Here is a 24,936-nt window from a genome sequence, read left to right on the forward strand (position 1 = left end):
ACAAATGGTGACTCCTGTACAAGGGTCTACAAAGAGAAGTAGATGAAGGCAGATATTCTTTGGGTTCGCAGAGACAGTGACTAAAAATGGCTTCAAACTATGTGTGTAATTGAAGCTGAAAAGACATTTGATTGAATGGCTTTTTCACACTTGCGGAGACAGGATGTTAATTTAAGAAGCGTGCTCACTGTTTCCAGGGCTGGATGCCACTTTGCATCTTTCCTCTTTATCCAGAGCTCCCCCAGTTCCCCTAGAAAAGGCTCTCCTTACTCCTCCCCACCAATTGCAACCGGCATTGTAATTTAGTTAGCTGCCATTTTGGGGGAGACAGAGCCACGTTTTGTGACGTCATGTGTATTTGACCCACAGTTACCCCAGGCAAGAAAGGAAAGGCCTATTGTGATTCTACAGGATTCTACAGTTTGTTGAATTATACTTGCTGACAGATTTGTGGAGATTGTTTTTACAAAAATTCTGCATTCGTAAGTGAATTTATTTTTAGAGTGGTCTGTTTGATAATTGACATCCTTTTTTTATTTTGCTGGTTTCCAGTAGAATAAGCAAGTTCTTCAAATTAGTAATTATTGATTATGAACTTAGGAGAACAGAAAGCTAGAATGAGGTCTAGCCTCTCTCCTTCATTTTATCAAGTGTTTTCTTATTCTTGAAACAAGTCCTTCAACACTTCCAGGCAGGAGTTCTAAATAGCAGGGTTCTCCTGGATCCATTGATGATAATCAACATTAACCACTGTTATATGACCCGGTAGGGTTGAGACTGGTAAATATTAAAGTAGTATTAAGGGTTGGGGCGCCTGCGTGGCTCAGTCAGTTAAACATCCAACTCTCCATTTTAGCTCAGGGTATGACCTCATGGTTTGTGAGTTCAAGCCCCACATAGGGCTCTGTGCTGTCAGCTGTTTGGGATTCTCTGTCTCCCTGTCACTTCCCTGCTTGTGCGCTCACGCTCTCTCTCTGTCTCTCAAAAATAAATAAATAAACTTAAAGAGTTAAGAACTGTCAAAATTTAGATTAAGCTTCCAGTAAGACAAATTCTTCTTGGGAAAATAACATCTCTTAATACTGAGGTGCAGCCATAAGACATGACCCCTAGTCCTAGCTTTGTAACTGACTCACCGTGTAACTATCAATAATTCTTTTCAAATGTTCTAAATTCCTTACAATGAGGATAGTGAGATACGGTATCTCTACAGTTTTTTTCCAGATATAAAATTCTGGATATAAAAATCAAAAAAGCATGTTTAGAAATTAAAAAAAAGAAAAAAAACAGGTGTTTCTTTGTTTGCAAAATTTAACTACATAAACAGACATACATCTCTTTCCTGGGTGATATATCATGTTTCTGAGAATCCCAGAAGCCTTGCTGAGTGAAGCTAGTTGTTAAACTGCTTCCAATAATTATGTTGTATTGGGTATGTGCTTTTAGGATCCTTAGCCCTGATTGCGCTTCATCAGCATCCCCTCCCCCAAATATCCTGATGGACATTTGGAATGTCAACATTGTAGAGTTGTTCATATATGAAGTTGTTGATCCGGGAGGCTTCAGACACTTAGGTGTTTACAGTAGGAGGCACACCACTGTTCCTTAATTCCACCAAACTCAGCAAGAAAAGTAATTACTGTCAACCATCTTCCTATGAGAATTTCCTCAGGCACTCTCGGGTCATCAGAACCCAGACGGGGAAATAACATGGTTTTGCAATCCCATTTGCACTATAGCAGTGTTAACACTTGTTTAATATGGGGAACTATTAGGTACATGCATTTTCAACTCCAGCAGAAGAAAGGATGGTATTTATCCCCCCATGATGTGGCAAAGCAAAGAACACCACACATTTTCACAGACTAACAAATGCCTTTGGGGTCACAATTTCAGAACTGATCCTCCTTCAGCATTTTTAAGAAGTAAAACAAACCCTAGTTTTACCCTAGGTAAGAAGTTCTGTTGGCTTTTATGAGTTTAAAGGATAAGACTTGAAGTATAATTTTTTCCTAGCATTCCTTAGATTTGTGAAAAGATTTTTAACACTGAAAGCAGTGCTTCAGAATTTAGTCTTGGTAAGTTTTCTCTCATTTGCCATAACCACTGCCCCAAATTGGATTTATGGTGGGCAACGAAATAAAGATTTGTACATGCTTAGCAATGATTATTTTATAGCGATCCACTTTGTCAGATTGCCACTGTGCTTAAACTTATTAGATTGTTTCATTAGATCTTTCTTTGATTAAATGTAAAATGATGTCATTTGTAAATTTAACTTACTACAAACTAGAAATTCTACTGTTAAACATTTGTTAAAGTGTCATTTCCACAAATTCCTTCCTGTAGAGAATGAGTCAGTTTTATCATAGTAACTTAAATACCATGAATGGCTAAAGAGGCTTCTATGTTCAGTGTCTAGGACTCTCTATACAGTGAATATTATCGGCATATATAATACAGTCCTAAGTATAATCCTTTGTTGATAATTTAGACCTTACTATTAGATTAAGTTGATAAGCTGGGCAAGGCTTAACATAGTACAGTCTCTAAAGTTAAAAAAAATTTCTAGTACAGAAACTAAACTGATTTTTGTTGACTTCGCCATTTAATCAGTGTTAAAAACATTTCATTGACATTTTCCCTTTAAGTAAATAATGAATTTTCTAAAAAGCAATCTTTATGGAGGGACGCCTGGGTGGCTCAGTCAGTTAAGTGTCTCACTTCAGCTCAGGTCATGATCTCATTGTTCATGAGTTCAGGCCCCACATCGGGCTTTCTGCTGTCAGATCCTCTGTCCTCCTCTCTCTTTGCCCCCCCTCCCCCACCGCTCATGCTGTCCCTGTCTCTCTCTCAAAAATAAACATTAAAAATATTTTTTAAAAAGCAATCTTTGTATATTAATACAATATGTGAATAGCTTAACATGATGGTATTTTGTTTAGCAATATGTTTACTGAAAGGATCAGTACACTGAGAAGAGATTCACCACAAGAAATATCACAATTGTCATAAAACTTCCCCCCAAGGTCTAGATTATAACCAACAAATTTATCTTACCGCCCACCATGGTAAGAGCTGGGTAAACACCATTTGTTTGCTTATTTACATACCTGAACAAATATTTTTATCTCCTTCTCTGTATGTGACGTTTTGTTAGATGATGGGGATGTAACAGCTTTTAATCTAATTAGTTTATGATCTAATTAGGGGTTAATGGATGTGAATTAAGTCATCAAACAAAAATAAAACACAGTACAGAGGTCCATTTGAGTCTGTGATGGGGATTTGATCAAATCAGGCAGGTCAGGGACTGCTCTCTGAAAAAGTGATACTTGAGCTGGGATCTAAGAATGGGTTTGGTTAAGTGAAGAGCTTACCAGGCAGATACAGCAGTGTTGACATGCACACACCAGCAAATGACCAGATAGCACATGCACCCCCGAGCTGCTGGAGCAGCAGCCGTGGGCACACTCATGCAGACAGTTTCAGTAGTAGGTGTGTGGTTCTCCTACTGCTCATCTCATATGAATAGTGCTCAGCTCAGCCTCAGCCAGGGCTGGACCAGAACCGGGGAGAGGGACCCTGAGCCTTCAGCTTTGCATCGTTTAACCTGTATGACTTGAAAAGCAACGGCCTGTCTCCTGATGTGAGATCGGCCACTGCTGTCCAACACCAGTGCAACTTGGCAGAGCCTTGGCACGGTGTTTTTGCTTGGGTATCACTGGCCCTCCTCTGGTATAGTGTGGAGGGCTAGAGTCCAAGCTTTTAGGTTGATGAGAAGTGATTGCCTTAAGCGCTGGGCTTCAGCCAGTTTCCACAGAGTGTTTCTGGGAGTCCAGCCCACAAGAGGCTTGGTTAGCCCTTCCTCTCAAGCATCAACAAAAGTCCTTTGGTAAACCAGAGGAGAATAGAGAGAGAGAATAGAGAGAGAATAGAGAGAATAGAGAATAGAGAGTAGAGGGGACTGCCTTTTATGACTATGCCTTGCATACTGCTCTGGAGGAGGTTTAATGCTTTGGAGGTGGAAGAGGTGCCTTGGAATGATGAACCCACATATGTCATAGCCAGTTGGGTGGAAAGGTAAAGAGAGTGGGATGGACACTGAGGGAGTGAAAGGACACCACAAGTTTTCAGTGAAATGTTACATTTGTCAAAAACAGTGAGTTTACATTTGTACTCAACTCTGTATTTTTTTTAAACCCTACCTAACAAATTTAATTTAAAGAAAAAATATGGAGTGGTCATATATCGTTAAAGAAATGAGAGATGAGAAAATCTGTTCTAGCTGCTGAGAGAATAGATCTTACCTTTTCCTACCACAAAAGAAGAAATGGTACCCATGTGACGGAGGTGTTAGCTAACACTGTGGTGGTAATCATTTTGCAGTATGTAAGTGTATCAAGTAATCATGTTGTATACCTTAAACTTGTACAGTGTTATACATCGATTATATCTCCATAAAGCTGAAAAAATTTAAACAATGAAAATAAAAATTTAATCCGTGAAGAGAGGAAAGAAAATCTGCTCTGTCATGTAGTAAATGAACCACTTCTGACTAAATACATGACTGGCTGGTTGAAGCAAAAGCAATACATCAGTCAGACTTTTCCTGGTTCTCAAATGAGCTAACAGATGAAATTAAACTTATTGATGAATGTGTGTTCTGTTTGAGATAACAAATGGCTTAATGAGTGAATTATGGTTTCAGTGACAAATTCTATCAGTTCATCTTTTAAAATGCAGTTCCATTTGATTATAGAAATGTAATATTTTACTGTAATATTATACCTGTTTGAAGACACATTACTTCATGGTGGTTAAATTTACTTCTCAAATGTACCTGGGAAATTTTATCAATATGATCGTTTGTTCCTAGGTATTAGCATGTTTGTTTAATTAAAATACTTTATTCTGATTATACAACATGTAATTAATTTTCCATTGGTTTTAGCATGTATTTAAACCTCTAGGTTGAAATATTTATTTTTGAATATTCTGTGAATAAAATGAGTAAATTCCATGGTCAAGAGGCAATTTGGCTTTCCTGTTATAGAAAAATTTTGTAAACCTGCTTAGTTACCATAAATCATCATGTTCTAATTCTATGCTAACTGCCATTCTTTCAAAATCAACTAAAAGTTCATTTTCTTAACTTTTTCAAGATCCATCTTTCAGTACTTCCTTTATTCATGCTTTTATGTTTTGAGCCTTTCTGTGATTATTTTTTCCTCTCTTTCTGCCCCTCCTCTTGCTTTCTGAAGCCATGTCCCTGAACCTGAGGATTATGGCTGCTCTCCTGATGAATGGTAAGCTGCATGGACCTTTCTGTCTCATTGATTCCTTTAAGAGATTTGCATTTTGTTGTTTTGATAAACATATTTCACTACTTTCAGGGGGGAAAAGCATTATCGATAAAATAGGGTAACAATGCTGTGAAGTATGTATTTCTTAAAATCCATCGAATATCCTTGACTCCCTATTGCATAACCTTTAGTCATGTTACAAACATTTAATTTAATGGTTAGGCCTGCTAGAGTTCTGCATTATGTATCTGTAATAAAGTCTGTAATGATCAACTTTGGGTCCCTGGGCTGTAAACTAGCTGATTTCAGTTGGAACTCAAGAAGTTTGATGTTTTTTAGCGCAGCACTGCCACCTTCTGCTGCTATTTACGTACTCTACAGAGCCACAAAAAAGATGCTATTGAAACCTACCTAAGAAGTGGAAATGCTCTTCACATCTTTTCATTCGTTTGCTAAATCTAAATGAATATGGGCTAGAAAAGGAATATTTTTAAAATTAAATGTCTGGAACAAAGGTTGGAAGACTAATGCTACCAAGGACTAAAGTTAACTGGAATCTAATTAATTTTAGAATTAATTAAAGATGGCATTTTATAGTTTTAATTTCTGGATTTTTGTGTTCCCTTAAACCACCCCCCCCCCACATGGATTTACATTTTCATTTAGAACAGTATAAGTTTATTTTGCCATTTCTATAATTCATCATGATTTAGTGGCCAATGAAACTTCAGAAAACAGGTTCTTTTAGTGCTGGTAACTATAGAAAACATTGTGGTTTTATAAGTGGTTATATTTTTATTTTCAGGTTATACGTGTGTTTTATGATTTAGCCACATTTCCAATATGCATGGAAGTCCAATAACATTATTTAATCTTTTTCAACTTGAATTTTATTGCAATAAAGTGGAGATTTGGTAACAATTTGCAGTAAACCTCATACCTATAATACTGATAGAGACAGCTGTTTGGTTCATGTGATAACTGATGAGTCATCACATCTAAGCTCATTGCTTGGAGCGTCTTCCAATTTCAACACCTACACACAACTGAATAATTTTCACCATTTTTAAAAATATTCCAAGGCTTATTACTTTTGGTAGATAATTCAACTTTAATGCTGTAGATATTCCCTTTTGTTGAATCCTTCGAGAATGTAGTAAAATTTTGACTATCTTTTTATTTGTTGTTTTTCTGTAACATTAATATAATTCTATTAATACTGTTCACTAGTGTAGAATCTATACACATTTTTCTAAGAAAGCTCATTTCTTCTTTTTTTTTTAATGTTTATTTCTGACAGACAGAGACAGATCATGAGCAGGATAGAGGCAGAGAGAGAGAGAGAGAGAGAGAGAGAGAGAGAGAGAGAGAGAGAGAGACACAGAATTCAAAGCAGGATCCAGGCTCTGAGCTGTTGGCACAGAGCCTGACGTGGGGCTTGAACTCACGAACCATGAGATCTGACCTAAGCCAAAGTCGGACGTTTAACCAACTGAGCCACCCAAGCACCCCAGAAAGCTCATTTATTCTTAAGAGAAGGAAATTACCATTACCATGTTTTCATTAAGATTGAATGGAAATGTTAAAAATTGTTGTTTATTTACTCAGGTCATTTAAAATATCCTACTTTCAATAGAAGTTTTTTTATTACTTTTATCGCTATTGGAAAGAGAGGATGGCATATTATCTAGTTAACTTCTTTTTGTAAAACACCCTTTTGGAAAATGTGATATTTGATACTCTAAACTAGATAACTCTAAGAAATGCCAGATTTTGCATAAATTGTATGATTACACTTAAATATTAGTATTTTAAAAAAATAACCATAGGGAAGGCATTTATCACCTTGATAATAAGGTGAGCTTTATTTTAAATATATGCTTAGATTCCCCATCTATCAGGTAGTTACCTGTAGACCTGCAAAGATGAAAGAATAGATGGTACTTGAGTCTCTGTTCTGTCCCGGCTTTCTGCAGTGGTCAAGGATGCAGACGTTGGATCCTGACCACCCAAGTTCACATCCTGATCCTACCAGTGCCCTTGAAAAAGTCACCTAATCTCTCTGCATGCCTGTCCTCATCTGGCAGAATTTGAACATCATAGGGAGGTTGTGAATATTGAGTGAGTTCTGTTTTTAAAGTGCTTAGGATAGAGTCTGGACATAGTATACTCACAGAGACTGTTAGCTCTGATGTCTCTCATTCAATCCTGATGACACATTTGAAGAGTTGTGACTGATGTGACCGTATTAGAATTGGTGAAATTTAGGCAAAGTAACTTGCCCCAAAGTACACAACCAGGAAATGTGGAAGCCACAGTTAAAACCTCACCCAGCCTGGTTAGACAATAGGTGCTGGTCACGTTATGTCCTATAGAACTTAAAGAATTTTAAAAACATACACTTTTAGAGCACAAAATATTCTTACCATTTCAGGCTTTTTTTTTTCTTTCTTGTTAAGGTGGCAAGAGCAGGTACAATTTAACTGTTTTGTGAAAAGTTAGCACAGGGAGCAAAATTTTGCACATTCATAAGTGTGGAATCTCCCCAACCTCATCCACTTGATTTTATGTTGCCAATAATACCAAGATCAAAAGTGTGATCCTGAAAAAGAAAAAAAAAAGTGTAATCCTGGTTGAATCTTATGCTCCAGGCATCTGACCACATCTTCATGATGCTGGTCTTCAAGGATAAGCTAGAGAGTGTAGATGAGTATATAAACCCAAAATCAAAGTTCATTCCTGTCTGTCAACAGCTTCACATTTCAATGTGAAGTTCATTGAATTCCATATATAAAACCTGTAGCCTGTATATATTTTACTGCCCTCCTTGAACCATATTCACCACAAAATGTCAAGTTTAAAAAACACATAATATTTAACACTTAAATGTATGTAGATGATTGTACATTTAATGGAATTTGAAGGCAAACCTATAATACTCTCTTGAGAGTATCTTCAAACACATTCCCTTGACATTAAAGATAATGGATGACAGGTGTAGCTTCACTCACTTAAATATATTAGTGTAAATAGTTTACAGAGATAAGATCATTTCCCAGCCAGTAGCTACTGCAAAGTTGGTATGGTTTTTTTTTGTTGTTACTGCCAAGTATCGTAAGCTAACATATAACCTTAGAGAGTAATTCTTTTCTATTAAAAATCTACCAATGGAAAAAAAGTTCTGCTTATTCTATTCATGTAGCCCTAAGATATGATTATTTTTCAAAACTGTATATTTCCATAGCCATTTTTTTCTTTTCCTAATGTTCACTGTGGAAAATTTCAAACGTAAAAATGTAGACAGGTTACGCATTCACTTACTTCAATAATAACGTACTCAAGACCAATTTCATCTTTACTTTCCCTCACCATTATTTTGAACCAAATCCCAGATAACATATTTGTTTTCCTTAACTATTTAATATAGATCCCACACTATTCTGGTATATTTTTAAGTTAATGCTAATGAAGATGATTCTCTAGAAGGATTCCCTTATTGTATTTTGTGCTTAGTCATTTCACTGTGGTTATTAGTATTATCATAATATCAGTAGATAGTACTATTTTCTGGTCTTATTTTCTCATTTTCTTCTGATATATAATTATGTATGGAATGAGTGGCATTTATTTTTTCTGCTGCAGCAGCTAGATTCATGAAAACATTCTTCCCGGTATGACTGTATAATAATGAGATCTAACACATCCAAATTAGTGTTAGTCTTGAAAGTAGTTACGTTGACAGGTAATTTATTTATTCCAATGATGCAGCCGTTTCACAGAATGTTTTTGGAACTCCTCCTTTGTAATTGCCTTCAAAAACATTTTGAGCCATATGGAAAAGTAGGTCTTACTACTTTGGTTAAAACCAATGTCCAACAAATATATTATCGAATTCTATCACTTATTCATATTCTTGGACTTGGCTGGACACGACTCTGAATAACAAAGTCCTTTTTTTTTTAAGTATGAAATTTATTGTCAAATTGGTTTCCATACAACACCCAGTGCTCATCCCAACAGGTACCCTCCTTAATGCCCATCACCCACTTTCCCCTCCCTCCGACCCCCATCAACCCTCAGTTTATTCTCAGTTTTTAAGAGTCTCTTATGGTTTGGCTCCCTCCCTCCCTAACTTTTTTTTTCCTTCCCCTTCCCCATGGTCTTCTGTTAAGTTTCTCAGGATCCACATAAGAGTGAAAACATATGGTATCTGTCATTCTCTGTATGACTTATTTCACTTAGCATAACACTCTGCAATTCCATCCACGTTGCTACAAAAGGCCATATTTCATTCTTTCTCATTGCCAAGTAGTATTCCATTGTGTATATAAACCACAATTTCTTTTTTTTTATGTATATATGAAATTTATTGACAAATTGGTTTCCATACAACACCCAGTGCTCATCCCAAAAGGTGCCCTCCACAATACCCATCACCCACCCTCTCCTCCCTCCCACCCCCCATCAACCCTCAGTTTGTTCTCAGTTTTTAAGAGTCTCTTATGCTTTGGCTCTCTCCCACTCTAACCTCTTTTTTTTTCCTTCCCCTCCCCCATGGGTTCCTGTTAAGTTTCTCAGGATCCACATAAGAGTGAAACCATATGGTATCTGTCTTTCTCTGTATGGCTTATTTCACTTAGCATCACACTCTCCAGTTCCATCCACGTTGCTACAAAAGGCCATATTTCATTTTTTCTCATTGCCACATAATATTCCATTGTGTATATAAACCACAATTTCTTTATCCATTCATCAGTTGATGGACATTTAGGCTCTTTCCATAATTTTAAACCACAATTTCTTTATCCATTCATCAGTTGATGGACATTTAGGCTCTTTCCATAATTTGGCTATTGTTGAAATTGCTGCTATAAACATTAGGGTACAAGTGCCCCTATGCATCAGCACTCCTGTATCCCTTGGGTAAATTCCTAGCAGTGCTGTTGCTGGGTCATAGGGTAGATCTATTTTTAATTTTTTGAGGAACCTCCACACTGTTTTCCAGAGTGGCTGCACCAGTTTGCATTCCCATCAACAGTGCAAGAGGGTTCCCGTTTCTCCACATCCTCTCCAGCATCTATAGTCTCCTGATTTGTTCATTTTAGCCACTCTGACTGGAGTGAGGTGGTATCTGGGTGCGGTTTTGATTTGTATTTCCCTGATGAGGAGTGATGTTGAGTATCTTTTCATGTGCCTGTTGGCCATCTGGATGTCTTCTTTAGAGAAGTGTCTATTCATGTTTTCTGCCCATTTCTTCACTGGATTATTTGTTTTTCAGGTGTGGAGTTTGGTGAGTTCCTTATAGATTTTGGATACTAGACCTTTGCTTGCTATGTCATTTGCAAATATCTTTTCCCATTCCGTTGGTTGCCTTTTAGTTTTGTTGATTGTTTCCTTTGCAGTGCAGAAGGTTTTTATCTTCATGAGGTCCCAATAACAAAGTCCTTTCTAAAAATTAAATCTCCTTTTAAGCGATTTTAGTTTGCAACTGATAGCATCATTTAAAAGTAGGAGGTACAGAAGTCTAGGTGGCTCAGTCCCTTGAGCTTCTGACTCTTGATTTTAGCTCGAGTCATAATCCCAGGATAATAGGATCGAGCCCTACATCAGACTCCACATTCAGCATGGAGCCTGCTTAAGATTCTCTCTCTCTCCCTCTGCCCCTTCTCCCCTGCCCATGCACACAATCTCTCTATATATAATAAAATAAAGAAACTTAAAAGCCAGAGGCACAGATCCTTTCAAAAACTGGTGCTTTATAGTCACACTACCTTTGTCTTCCTGTGTGTGCACATGTGTATTATATATATGTGCATAATGTATACATTTAGTGTAGGCTGTGGCTGATGTGGATTTTATTCTTGTTTTTAATTTTTAATTTAAATTTTATTTTTTAAAGTTCATAATGCAATGACATGTTGCAAATTCAAATGGTATAAGGAGGGGAAGATTTTCCTCCTTTCTCTCTCTTTGAGCCCTTCATTTCCCCTCCTGGAGGCAGGCAGTGTAATCAGTTTCAGGTGTATCCTTCCAGATCTGTTCTACATATATACATGCACGGATTTTTTTCCTCATTTATTTACAGAAAGCAAAGCATACTATGCTCCCTGTTTTGTACCAGCTTTTCTTTTGACAGTGCATCTTTTTGGTTGGTCCAAGATCAAATGAAGAGCTTCCTGGTTTTTGTATAGTATTCGTTATGTGGATGTACCACAATTCTTTAAAGCAACATCTTTCTTAGTACTTGAGTTATTTCTAATCTTTTGCTATTAAAAAAAATGTGCTGCGAAGAATGAATTTGTACGTACATTTTGCACTAGGTAGATAGCTAGTGTAAATTCCTAGAACTGAAATTACTGGATCAAAGGATACATGCATTTTAATTTTGGTAGAAATTACCCAATTGTCCTTTTGAGAAGTTATGTCAATTTTCATTCTCACCAATGGTATGATTTATCTTTTTCCATAATCACAACAGCACAGAATTGTCAAACTTTGTTTCTGCCAAATTGATAAATTTAAATTTCATTTCTCTCATTTTCAGGTAAACCGGAGCTTGTATTTAAAGCGCTCGTATTCCCTCATCTGCTCATTGTTCTGCCATATTGTTGATCTGTCATATTGGTTTCTGGGAGTTCTTTCTATTTTACAGAAACTGACCTTCATTATAGGAGTTGGAAACAGTTTTTCCCAGTTTTTCACTTGGCTTTTGATTTTTGCTTGCAGTAGTTTTTGCTCTGCAGAAACATTTAATTTTATGCAGTCAGATTTATCTACTTGTTTTGTGAATGACGCATGTGATACGTAGGCATTTCCCACTCCTAAGTTATTTTAAAAATTTTCCCCTATCTTTAGTATCTTTATTAAATTGTTCATCCATCTGGGGTTTATTTGGTTTAAGGTGAAAAGTATGGCTTCACCTGTTTTTTTCCTTTATTTCTAATGACCTTAGAAAACATTGTAATGAGTGTTGAATTTTAAAAAAATGTCATAGTCCATAATGTCATATATGAAAATAAGTAGTACTGACTGAAGCCATATACATTCTAAATTTTCTGTTAATTTTTATTGCTCTGGGGGATCTTCATTTTTGTATACTCAGGGAATAGTTATTTACAATGTATCCTAGTTTTTAAAGAAGCCTGCAGGAAGCTACCATTTATGTGGCATTGTGGGCCACCTGCTTCTTATTCTCCTTACCTTAATGTTACACTCCCTATCTTATTCCTTCTTGCAAAACACCATAATTTGTCTCCCTGTGTGCCTCATGCCACTTGAAAATTTCTGTGGAAAAATCTAACAAAATGTTGACTTGACATTTGTATTTGTGAGCGGTTTGCTGATTCATACAGTTTTGTCAACTGAGTTTAAATTCTCACTTTTACTTTTAAGGCAGTTGGTTCTTATTTTGAAATGACATGAGCCTTCTAATTTTATGTTTGCTTTTACTAAAAGTGAATGTTTTGTAAGATTTCAGAGAGGAGTAGTGAGAGCTCCATGCCTGAGTTATCCAACCCAGGCTATGTGGATTAGCAGATGACTTATTTGTGGTTTTTATAATCTTAGAAAAGAAGCCACTTCCTGGTTGAAGAGTTCTTATTTAGCATTATTCATGGTAGAAGAAGCTTCATTGGTAAATGGAGGGTAGGATGTGTGCGTGTAAAGATTTCAATTGCACATCTAGAGTTATTTGTTATAAATACATTTGAAAGTTGTATCAATTATGGTAACTGTGATTTATGAGATTAAAGGGTTTCTGTTGAGATTAACAAGACATATCTTCAGATTTGTGAAAGCTTTTAGTCTGGAATCCTTTGGAAAGAAGATAGGCCTCTGCCTGCAAGATGTTACTATGATTATTCCTTGACATTTCAATTTATCTAACAAATAAGTAGGAATGTATAACTAACAACCATTAATGAATACATTTTAATAATAGGGAGACTTTATGGAGCCTCAGAAATAAGCTCTTTTTAAGAAATGGTAGTATTTGGAGGAAAACTTATGTCAATTTTTTATGTTCCCATTGATAAATCATTTAAAAGTTACTGGATTTTTCCCTCTATCTTTAAAACTAGAGGAAAAGTAGTAATGTGTTTATTCTGTCTCCTAGGGATGTTTTGAGAATTCTAAACTACTACATGCTAATGAAGATGTACTATATTATAATTTTCATAATTAATGGATCAAACTACTACATGTAAATGGAGCTGTATTTTATTATAAACGTTCTAACTTCCTCCTTTGGTTTATGGGAAAAATATATTTCATTGATACTGTGTATGTTTCATTATTTCAAATTCTTTTTTTCTTCAGTTTCTCCTTCCTTTCAAACTGCTGGATTTAAAATATGAAACTCTTGCTATTTGGCATATTGGCATTGATAATATTCTGTAACCTGTAAAAATTGTGATTAAGAGCTTTCTGGGTTATAGCTATTTATTACTGGATACATATTTTTCCTTGGTGAATTCCAGAATTTTTTTTTATGCACAAAAGGTTAGATGTATATATTTTCACTGAACCATTGCAAAATACACCCTTTAGGTTTGACATTCCCACTTAAATGCTGCTTGTTCTTTTAATCTCAACATCTTGATATTAAACCACATGGCCATGAGATTAATAATAAGATTACAGATGCAATTTTGATTCCATTTATTTCATATGTAGTACATAAGTGCTTGCTCATCCAAAGATAGCCACACCGCAAAAAAATCCCATATATTTTTATGATTTGTTCTTCTTATATAGACACAGAACAAGTGATACATACATAAATATACCAGATATCTGTTAGTGACAGATGTTGATAAGATATATAAAAAGCTTATTGCTTATATTTTTATATTCCATATGATAATTCTATAATGTTAGTCACTACAAATAAAGATTTCTCATTGGCTAAAGTAAAAGAATCAATATTGTTTTTTATAAGAACTTGATTCTCAAACTCTAAAACCTGGAAAAAATTAACGGGAGTAGAAGAAATTAAATTCCAGGTATTTTAAAAGTTTTATTACTTTTTTAAAAAGTTCTTAAACTTCATGTGGCCACAGTATAATTTCACTCCAGAAAAATGAACTATAAAATACTATTTTTATTATACTGCAAAAGTCCATTACATTTTAGAATAGTTGAAAATATTGTATGATTCAATTATGAAATCTTTGATATCTGGAAATGCAGACTATATTGAATCTATTAAGGGTTTGCATAATGATTTATTTAAAAAGTTAGTCACAAATAGAACAATGACTTGTATCAATGAACCAGTTTTGCTCCGTTTATTTTCCCCTTCAGGCAGAGCTCACAGTTTGGAGACGAAAAAACATTTAGTGATTCATCATTGTTGGAAAACCTCCAAAATAATCATGTAAGCAACATAAAACCATTATCTTTTTGTTAATGAGTGAAAGCTAATGAGTATTTCTCTGGATTATCGTCTCTCTTTATATATTTCTTTTTTTTCAGGATCATTTTTAATACTTACCAAAATCTATTCTTATTAAATCCTTTTACCTGGTCAACACAAATTCATGGTTATTAGAAATTCAGTTTTAATAGTATTGTTAATCAATATTCTGTCTTTTCAAAATGTCTTATATTAAATAATTATAGAACTCTGTATGAAACAACTCACTATTCACCATTTCAGAATATCTGTAGAAATGCTAGAAATGAATTACCTGCTCAAAACAATAGGCCAGTGCCAACTCTGTACAGTAAGAAGTCCAGATACCTGCTGCTCAGAGTGACTGCTTGACTTACGAAGTTATTGTCACTTATAAAAATTCTGTCAGATCAAATGATACGGCTTCCTGAAGTCGACACCCAAGAACTTCATCAGTACTGACTCATCACCCCAGCCCTCATCAGTACTGACTTCTAGAATATATCCTGTTCGTTTTCTTTCCTTCCTTCTCACTTTCACGACCCTCGTCCAGACTCCCAGCATTCCCCAGCCAGTCTCCTTGCTTCCATTTTTTTTTCCCCTCCAGTTCTTGCTGTGCATGGCAACTGGAATGATAGAACTGGAAGTCGCTTCCATCACTTCTCTGTTCAAAACCGTTCTCTGGCTTCTTAACTCACAGCCGTACACGGTCCGGCCCCTACCTAAATCACCAACCTCGCTTGAGCTGCTCTTTCTTTTCCCCAGCCCATACTGGCTTCTATTTTTTCAAACACACTTCATTCTTTCCTTCTTTAGGATCTTTTCAGTCATGTCTGATTCCTGCTTGATGCAAAACTCTTTGCTCAGTTTTTCATGAGCCCAAACGTCATCAGACTGGCCCAAATCACATTACATGATATTTGCACATTCTCTCCTTTATGGTCCTTTCACACTATAAATAAATATTTGTGTATTTATCTGTGTTCTTTCTTTCCCACAAGTTAAGCTTCATGCAGCAGGGACCATGTCTGTTTTGTCTACTGTACTAGCCTGAGAACAGATTTTTCAAATAATGTTATGATTTACCCTTCCAATCACTTCAGTTGTGCTTTCGTTTAGTTTGTTGTTTTTTGTTTTGTTTTGTTTTGTTTTGTTTTGTTTTTTGACCAAGACCATAGGAGAATATTTTTTATTTGATATTTCTTTTCATCGGGGGCCAAACAGGAAGATGTTTAATTTAAAAGATCTGACTTCTTGGGGCGCCTGGGTGGCTCAGTCAGTTAAGCGTCTGACTTCGGTTCAGGTCATGATCTCACAGTCCATGAGTTCGAGCCCCACATCAGGCTCTGTGCTGACAGCTCAGAGCCTGGAGCCTGCTTCTGTGTCTCCCTTTCTCTCTGCCTCTCCCCTGCTCATGACCTGTCTCTCTCTGTCTCAAAAATAAATAAAAACATTAAAAAAATTTCTTTAATTAAAAAAAATAAAAGATCTGACTTCTTTTTTCCTATATGCTCTAAGTTCCTTGCAGAAAGGATCCGCTTTTATGTCTTCCTCAGGCTGTAAGAATCCATTGTACATAGTAATTGCTCAACCAAATCTTTGTATTTAGGAAAACATGTTTCAGATTAGGGTTGTAATTTGTAGAGAGAGGGAGGGCAAAGCTTTACAGAGAGGTATCCTGCCATCATCACTGCAACAAAGTGGTGGAACCCTAGTAAGATCAGGTGCCAAAAGCTTAATCTAATCAAGATTTAGAACCAGGTAAATGAGCATTTTAGAATTTCTCTCATGTCTTCTAAGGGCAGGATTTGACTATATCTACCTTTTTCACTGTGCTGTTTTTATTTGGTACCACCCAGTTGTCTTATATAATTGTTTGAAAAATTAATGAAAGCATGTAGGAAGGAATGATTTTAAAAGTACATTCATAGTAACTGTTGGCTTCTTAGTTGTCTATACCCTCACACCTTCAATGCTTTACAGCTACAGTCTTAATAGACATGAAGTAATATTGCTGTCGTTAGTGTCAAAATGTTTAGGTGAAAAAGGCTGAATTATGTGTTTATTTCTTACAGCCAACTGCACCTATAATATGTGAATTTCTTACAATGATGGCTGTTTGTCACACAGCAGTGCCAGAGCGAGAAGGCGATAAGATAATTTATCAAGCAGCATCTCCAGGTACAAAAGAAGGAATTATAATATATTTTTTCAGTGGAAAATTGTTCTGAAATTTCAGGTTGTCTAGAAAAAAAATCAGTTTAATTTGAAAATGAAATAACCAAGTTATGGGGGTTTTTTTTATTTAAAAAAATGTGTTTACTAATTAGAAAAACTTGGCTTTCAGAATTAAATATATAGGTTAAAATATGTAACTTCATATATGTAACTTTTGGTATATGACATAAATTGTGTGGAAATTTGAATAACAAAATTCACACAAGTACAAAGTACTAAAAAGTACTCACACATAGTAATTTCTCCCTTCTTTGAAATAACAAATTTGCTTTCCTCTTTTGGAAATGTTAATCAAGGAGCTTGAGTATTTCTTTGGATGAAGAAAATTCACACATTTGAAAGGGATTCAATAAAATATGTATTAGCATGGTTATCAATATTTAATACTTCGGCTTAATTTTAAACCTGTTTTCAATGTAATTAGGCAGTCAGTTTGATGATTGCAAGACTTTAGGAAAGAAAGAATATATTTTAAAGAACTTCATTTTAAGTGTTTTAGCTGTATTCTAAACCAGCACCCATGACCTTGTAGAATGTACCAAATTCCTAAAAGGCATAAAAAAATTACATCTCATTTTGATGTAGTATGGTGATGAAAGTAATACATGATAAAATAAAACATCAATTTATTTATATCCATTTCTTTTTTTTCCTTTGTCCAAGTTTCTCTTTTTTTTAGAGTTGGCACACAATGTTATATTAGTTTGAAGTGTTGACAGTGCATTTATATCCATTTAAATTGAATCCTCAATTAGTATTTTTTTTTACATTCAGTGTTTTAGGAGAAAAGCACAAATGCAAGACAATTTTGTGCATTTGTTTTGAGAAAGGTTTTCTAGAGAATATGTGGAACCAAAGGTACATTTAAATTTTCCTTCTTAGCTGTGTATGACTAACAGTAAAATATGTCTCCTGGTTCTATACATGTCTCAGATCCTTAAGATGATTCTACTCATTCCTTTGGCATTGTCATATAATTTTAAAAGAAATGGATTTCAATAACAGGGACCAGAATAAACAGAATTTTAATTCTTTTAAAATTAAACATGGGGCGCCTGGGTGGCGCAGTTGGTTAAGCGTCCAACTTCAGCCAGGTCACGATCTCACGGTCCGTGAGTTCGAGCCCCGCATCAGGCTCTGGGCTGATGGCTCGGAGCCTGGAGCCTGTTTCCGATTCTGTGTCTCCCTCTCTGTCTGCCCCTCCCCCGTTCATGCTCTATCTCTCTCTCTCCCAAAAATAAATAAACGTTGAAAAAAAAATTTTTTTAATTAAACAGAAAATATATTACAATAATGTATTTCTCTTGTACTGGGGATAATTTTTCATCTCACCATGTATTTGCTCTCATTTGTTTTCCTAAAACAGATGAGGGAGCACTGGTCAGAGCAGCCAAACAACTGAATTTTGTTTTCACTGGAAGAACACCTGACTCAGTGATTATAGATTCCGTAAGTTATTTATTTTTAAGTCTCTTTTTCATCAAAGGAATGACATATGCATAACTTCAAAGATCAAATCATATCAAAGGATCATAATAAAATAGACGTTCCTTACTCTAATCCCCTTCTCCAGAAGCAGCCATATCTCTTTCTTCAGGAATGTAAAAATCTCATATTTTCAAAAGCGTATGGGATTAATGATATAGGTCTTGATTCTTCACTTTTAAACCTATCTACTGACTTTGTCTTCTGTTAGGTTAAATGAGGATTTATCTCTCTTGATTCACTATCCCTTCCTGATATTACTGTAGTTACATGACAGTTTTTAGTTAAACAGGTATTCAGACCCAATTTTTAAAATAGGCAAAAGACTTGAACAAACATTTCACAAAAGAAGATATATGAATGGCCAGTGAGCACATTAAAAAAAAAAAATCATTAGTGAACAGTGAAATTCAAATTAAAATCACAGTGAGATGCTATATACCCACCAAAAAGGCTAAAATTAAAAACACTGGCAGCACCATATGTCAATGAGAATGTGGTGCAAGTGGAGCATCCATATGTTAGTTGATATGTTAAACGGCACAAGACCTTTGGAAAAACCCTTAGAGTTTTCTAACACAGGTAAACCTGCACCTGACCCAGCAATGGTACTCATCACTCATAATGACCCAGGAGAAATGAAAGCATGTGTCCCCAGACATCTAATGGAATGTTCATGGCAGCTTTATTCAGAGTAGTCAAACGGTGGAAACAAACCAAACGTCCATCAACAGGAGAACGGGTAAACAAATTGTGACATACACATACAATGGAATATCCAAACAGTAAAAAGGAAGGAATTATTGATTCATCAACAACATGGGTAAATCTCAAAAACACTATGTTGAAGCAGAAGAGGCTAGACACAAAGGCATACATGCTCTCTAGTTTCATTTATATGAAGCTTGAGGGGCACCTGGGTGGCTCAGTTGGTTGAGTGTCCAACTCTTGATTTCAGCTCAGGTCATGATCCCAGAGTCCTGGGGTTGAGCCCCATGTCGGGCTCTGCACTGAGTGTGGAACCTGCTTAAGATTCTCTCTCTCTCTCTCTCTCTCTCTCTCTCTCTCCCTCTTCCTCTGCCCATCTCCCCTGCTCACACACTCTCTCTCTAAATTTAAAAAAAAAAAAAAAAAAGACACACACACACACACACACACACACACACACACACACATATATACAGCTCAAGATCAGCAAAAGTGATCGTGGGGATAGAATTCAGAACATGATTGCCTCAGAGTCAGGGAGGAAATGGACTGGAGGAGGGCACAGCAGTTTATGGGGTGATGAGAATGTTCTCTATCTCGACTGGGGTGGTTCCACAACTGTACCATTGTCAAATGACAGTTTTCACTGACCTATACGTTTAAAGTCTGCATACTTCATTGTATGTAAGTTGCATCTCATTAAAAAATCATCATTTAATGTTTGTTATTATGCCTGTACCAGTGTTCATAGTTGAACATTATTGTATTCAGGAATTTTTTTCTCTTTTTGTTTTTCCTGTTATAAATTATTTCCTGAAAATAATTTTTCCTTTATTTCCTAAAGATAAGTCCCTTATCTTTTTTTCAATTGCCTTATTTATTTACTTATTTATTTAACCTATTAGTGATTGTTTCCATACCTTCTTGGTACACTCATCAGTACAGCCACACCATGTAATCTGTCAGTTGGCAGTTCTTACCTTGAGACCTCTCCATCCCTCTAGAAATTCATCATTCTTTTTGGTCCCTGCCAGTGTCGTCTAAGACCTGCTTCTACAACACTTGGGTTTTGTAGAATTTCTTTTGATTTTCTTCCATTTTGAACTATTTCCTATATCTCAGGTCTTCTTCGTGAACTTCCTTGTTTTGATGGGATACATTTCTTGTTTGTTTCTTCAGGTTAAAAAGTCATTCTCAAAGCAGAGGACATAGTAGTGATAGTCCTCCATAAGTCCAGCTCCTGACTCTCAGGATCTCAGATACACTAGTTGATGGGTCACCATTCTGTTCACAGTTGTCATCCTGGAATTGGTTTGTTGTCTTCCTGGGGACTTTCTTTCTTCTTTTTTTTTTTTCAAAATTTTTTAATGTTTTATTTTATTTTTGAGAGACAGAGCATGAGTGGGGGAGGGGCAGAGACAGAGGGAGACACAGAATCTGAAACAGGCTCCAGGCTCCAAGCTGTCAGTGCAGAGCCTGACGCGGGGCTCGAACCCACGATCGTGAGACCTGGGCCAATGTCGAATGTTCAACTGACTGAGCCACCCAGGCACCCCTTCCTGGATACTTTCTTTACCTCTATTCTGTGTTAGATCTTTTTTTTCCTAAATCCTATGTCTTCCTTGCTCTTGGTTTACTCTTTTACTTTTGTGGAATACATTCTTTAGTGACTTTTTGGAAGAGATACATAGGGAGTAATTTATTTATTTAGATAGTCTGAATAAATATAGAATTCCAGGATAGAAATTGTTTTCCTTAGGAATTTTGACTGCTCCACTATATTTCTGGTTTCCAGTACACCTAACTGAGAAATCAGAAGCCATTGTGATTCCACAGGTTTTATGGCTTGCCCCTGCCCACTCCCCCACATTCTAGAAGATTCCAGGAACTTCTCTCTTCCAAGAGTTGGGCTATTTCATAAAAGTGTACCCTACCAGGAGTATTTTTAACCCTTTGTCCTGAGCACTGGTGGACCCTTTTTTTACATTTGGAAAATTAAGTTCTGGAAAATTTTTCCATTTTCCTTCCCTCTTCCCAACCTACTTTCTCTTTTTAGAATTCTTGAAGTAATCTTTAACTTTTGTCTTCTGCTTTTCATGTCTTTGCCTCCTCTACTTTTTGAAACTGTTCATCAACTTTATCTTCTCAGCCTTCTACTCATTTTTTTTTATTTCTTCTATCATGTTTTTGGTTTCAAGAAGCTTTTTTGTTCTCTCGATATTTCTTTTTTAATAGTATCCTGTTCTTCTTTCATGAATGTAATACATATATTACTTCTCTCAGAGGAATAATGACAGTTTTTTGAAATTTTCATCTAAAAAAATTTTACAAGCATTTAACAAAGCATTTAATTACAAAGCATTTACAAGCATTTAAACTACAGATTTTTCCGGAATATAAAATGGTCTCAAACTGTCACCGCAGTTGCTTTGTAGTGATTATAGTTTTGGGAGAAAATGTACTTCACCAAAAGCTAATCAACTTCTAAATGTTCTTTTCCTAAGTTTTCTCATTTTCTACTTAGGAGAAAAGAATGGCATTTAATTACCGTATCCCTTCATATGGAATGTATGGTAGACTCTACCAGGTCTTTGACACACATTGCAATATGCAGAATAATAAGGCCAGTTTCCTCCTATACTACCAAAGACCAGTAGCCAGGGTATAAATATGAATCCTAAAAACATAAGAATTATTACAAACAGTCTCATTGTTTTAGACATTTTCTTCATGGGTCCCCTTAAAAAACATGTCCTGGCTAATGCAGCAGGATTTCCAAGGGTATATAACACTGCAAAAAAAGTTTTATGCCACCAGAAAGGCACAGTTATCCAGTTCCAGTAATAGAACAGAAAATGCCACATATGAATCATGTGACAAAGCACTTCAGTCTAGTTTTGAAACTAAGTGAAGAGACATTCAGGCTGCTCAGGAGCCTCTTGTGCCCATCAGGAAATCCAACACTGAAACTCTGCAGGTCAGCTTGAAATTCTGTTTTTGAATTCTTTTTCCTCAAAATTGCTTTTATCTGTTTGTTTTTGATATCTCTGTTCCATGTTAGTGTCCTTAGATGTCTGTTAATCTTATGGTTCAGAATGAGGAATTTGAAAGCTGATGTGACGGTTCTGAGCCTACAGGGGTATTTGTCAACACTGAGCTTTACTCTAGGGTGGTCTGGGGGGATTTGTTTGGGAAGTCATAGTGTCTGTACCTGTAAGGCTTCTCTCAGGCTTATTGAATTCCCCAGAGAGTAATGTTGCAATTTCTGCCTGGGAAGGTCTGGCTGAGTAGCTATGGGTATTGGGACCCAGCATTTAATATGAATATGATCGCAGTGCACAATGTATCTTCAGCTGTGCCAGTCAGCTTCTAGACAAAAGGATGGGCCAGTGCTGAGAGCTGCTTTTCAAGTGGCTCCTACCCAGTTCTTCCCATTTTAGGCCCCTCTTTTGTCTCAGAATTCTAGAGCTCTCTGCTTTCTCACATCCTTAAACCATTTAAGGATTATGTGGTATAAATCAAGTGGACTGCCAGCCTTTCCCATGACCACTATAGCATTCAGCCTTCTTGTATCTGCTAAGATACCATTCATTGATCTGTGTTCTAGCTTGCAAATTTCTGGTGCTGTTGTCCTCTTTCTGACTTTCCTGCCATTGTAAGGTTTGTTTTGGGTCTTTTTTTCCTTTTTTTAAGTGTTTACTCTAGTTTTAGTGAGACTTTGGGATAGACAGAAATTAAATGCATATGTTCAGTCTTCCATCTTAACCTGAAAGTTAATAAATTCAATTAAAGAGGATATATTCAGAAGGGACGCTTTGTTTATGCTATTTTTTACATTAAAACTTCATGCATAGGGTTTATTTCCAAAAAGCCAAAGATACTTCCAACCTGATGTAATCATGTATTCCTTTTCTTCTAGTTGGGGCAAGAAGAAAGATATGAATTGCTCAATGTTCTGGAATTCACCAGGTAAAACAGCTGCTCTGTGATTTATATCTGTGAGATGAAATTCTATACGTTTTTGTTTTTCTCTTTTAAATAACTAGGAGTGTGCTTTATTTATTTAGCTAAATTTATTTAGACAAAATACTAAAATCATCAGTGTAGTTTATAATTGTTATAGCTGCCAATAAGTCATGAACACCCATCTTCAGAGTATTGCAGGACATGACTCCTGGAGGCAGTGTAAAAATATTTTTGAACATAGCTGGTCTGCATCACAACTGTGGAGTATAGGACCAAGAGTCCCATGGCTGGTGATCTGGAAACATTATACTTAGATGCACTAGGATTTATGTGTAGTGAAGATGAATCAGAGTCAAGAACCCAGCAGTCTAATTCTGTGTTCATTGTATCTAATTATCTTTGAGATTTCAGAAACCATATCCATCCCTCCATTAGGTATAAAACCAGTTACCATCTAGTAGGGAAAAGCAGAAATCAAAGAGATTATCCTACTTTATTTCTTAAGGTCAAATAATAGATGCCTTCTAATGATAATCAGTGATATCTCCGTGATTTTGGCTTTTTTATTTCTTCATGACTATGCAGTTTCCTAACCTACATTCTTAGGGCAAATAGGCCTCAGTTAACAGGATGGTTTTTAAAGATTGCATCACCATTAACAGGGCACTTAAGGCTAGGCCACGGCCAGGAGGTAACACTGCTCTTCAAGGAAATAAGAGTTTACCTAAATCCTTGAACTTTCTCCTACATAAGGCAAGCTTATACACTCACTGACTAGAAAAGGCATTTCCTACATTATGGAGGTTCCTCAAAAAGTTAAAAATAGAACTACCCTACAATCCAGCACTACTAGATATTTACCCAAAGAATACAGAAATACCAACTCAAAGGGATACATGCACCCTGATGTTTATAGCAGCATTATCAACAATAGCCAAATTATGGAAAGAACCCAATGTACATTGACTGATGAATGGGTAAAGATGTGATATACATACACAATGGAATGTTACTCAACCATAAAAAAGAACAAAATCTTGCCATTTGTAACAAGGTGGATGGAGCGAGAGAGTATTTTGCTAAGTGAAATAAGTTAGAGAAAGACAAATACCATATGATTTCACTCATGTGCAGTATAAGAAACAAAGCAAACAATCGTAGAGGAAAAAAGAGATGAAAACCAAGAAACAGACTCAACTAAGAAGAACAAACTGATTACAGTTACAGAGGGGAGGGGTGGTGGGGGATGGGTGAAATAAGTGGTGGAGATTAAGGGATGCATTTGTCATGAGCACTGAGTATTGAATGGAAGTGCTGAGTCACTAAATTTTACATTTGAAACTAATAATACACTGTATGTTAACTGGAATTTAAGTAAAAACTAAAATAAATAAATAGAAACACTTGTAACTTACTGGGAAAAAAAGTCATTTCCTTTTCTATGCCAGCTTTGGTTGCTATCTTGGTTGGGAGTAACCACATGCCAGTGTTTAATATAAAAAATAATGGGGTCTGTCTAATGTATTATTTAAACACTGCTCTCTTTACTTGTATGTGCTGAAAGACTCAAGGGAAAATGCATGAGAAGTTGGATGAGTAACTATAATAGAGCATCTATCTATCTATCTATCTATCTATCTATCTATCTATCTATATTTCCAAAATGTATTCCTGGCCTCTTTTTTTCATGTCAAAGTGGCTGTTTTTGCTAAATCCACTTGCATTATATCCACAAGATACTATAAATAGTATATCATTAGCATTTGGGTATGTTTGTTTATTAACACATACCTGGAAGCATCACGAAGAAAAATAAAGCACGGTCAGGGGTTTAAGGTC

At 36.0% G+C, this 24,936-nt stretch overlaps 1 protein-coding gene across 7 annotated transcripts in view; it reads left to right on the top strand.

The window, feature by feature from the left end:
• The window catches only part of ATP8A1 (ATPase phospholipid transporting 8A1), a 233,177-nt gene that overhangs the window by 86,225 nt on the left and 122,016 nt on the right, over positions 1-24,936 (top strand). For 6 of the 7 annotated variants that reach the window (XM_045056434.1, XM_045056433.1, XM_019829563.3 and 3 more), the window contains 5 exons: positions 5,265-5,309; positions 14,610-14,682; positions 16,776-16,881; positions 18,305-18,387; positions 23,051-23,100. In XM_045056434.1, the coding sequence (XP_044912369.1) occupies positions 5,265-5,309; positions 14,610-14,682; positions 16,776-16,881; positions 18,305-18,387; positions 23,051-23,100 (357 nt within the window). The remainder of the gene's footprint in view (positions 1-5,264; positions 5,310-14,609; positions 14,683-16,775; positions 16,882-18,304; positions 18,388-23,050; positions 23,101-24,936) is intronic. The other variant, XM_019829564.3, reaches the window with a different exon arrangement.

This window comes from Felis catus, chromosome B1 (genome assembly GCF_018350175.1).
Source record: "Felis catus isolate Fca126 chromosome B1, F.catus_Fca126_mat1.0, whole genome shotgun sequence".
NCBI lineage: Eukaryota > Metazoa > Chordata > Mammalia > Carnivora > Felidae > Felis > Felis catus.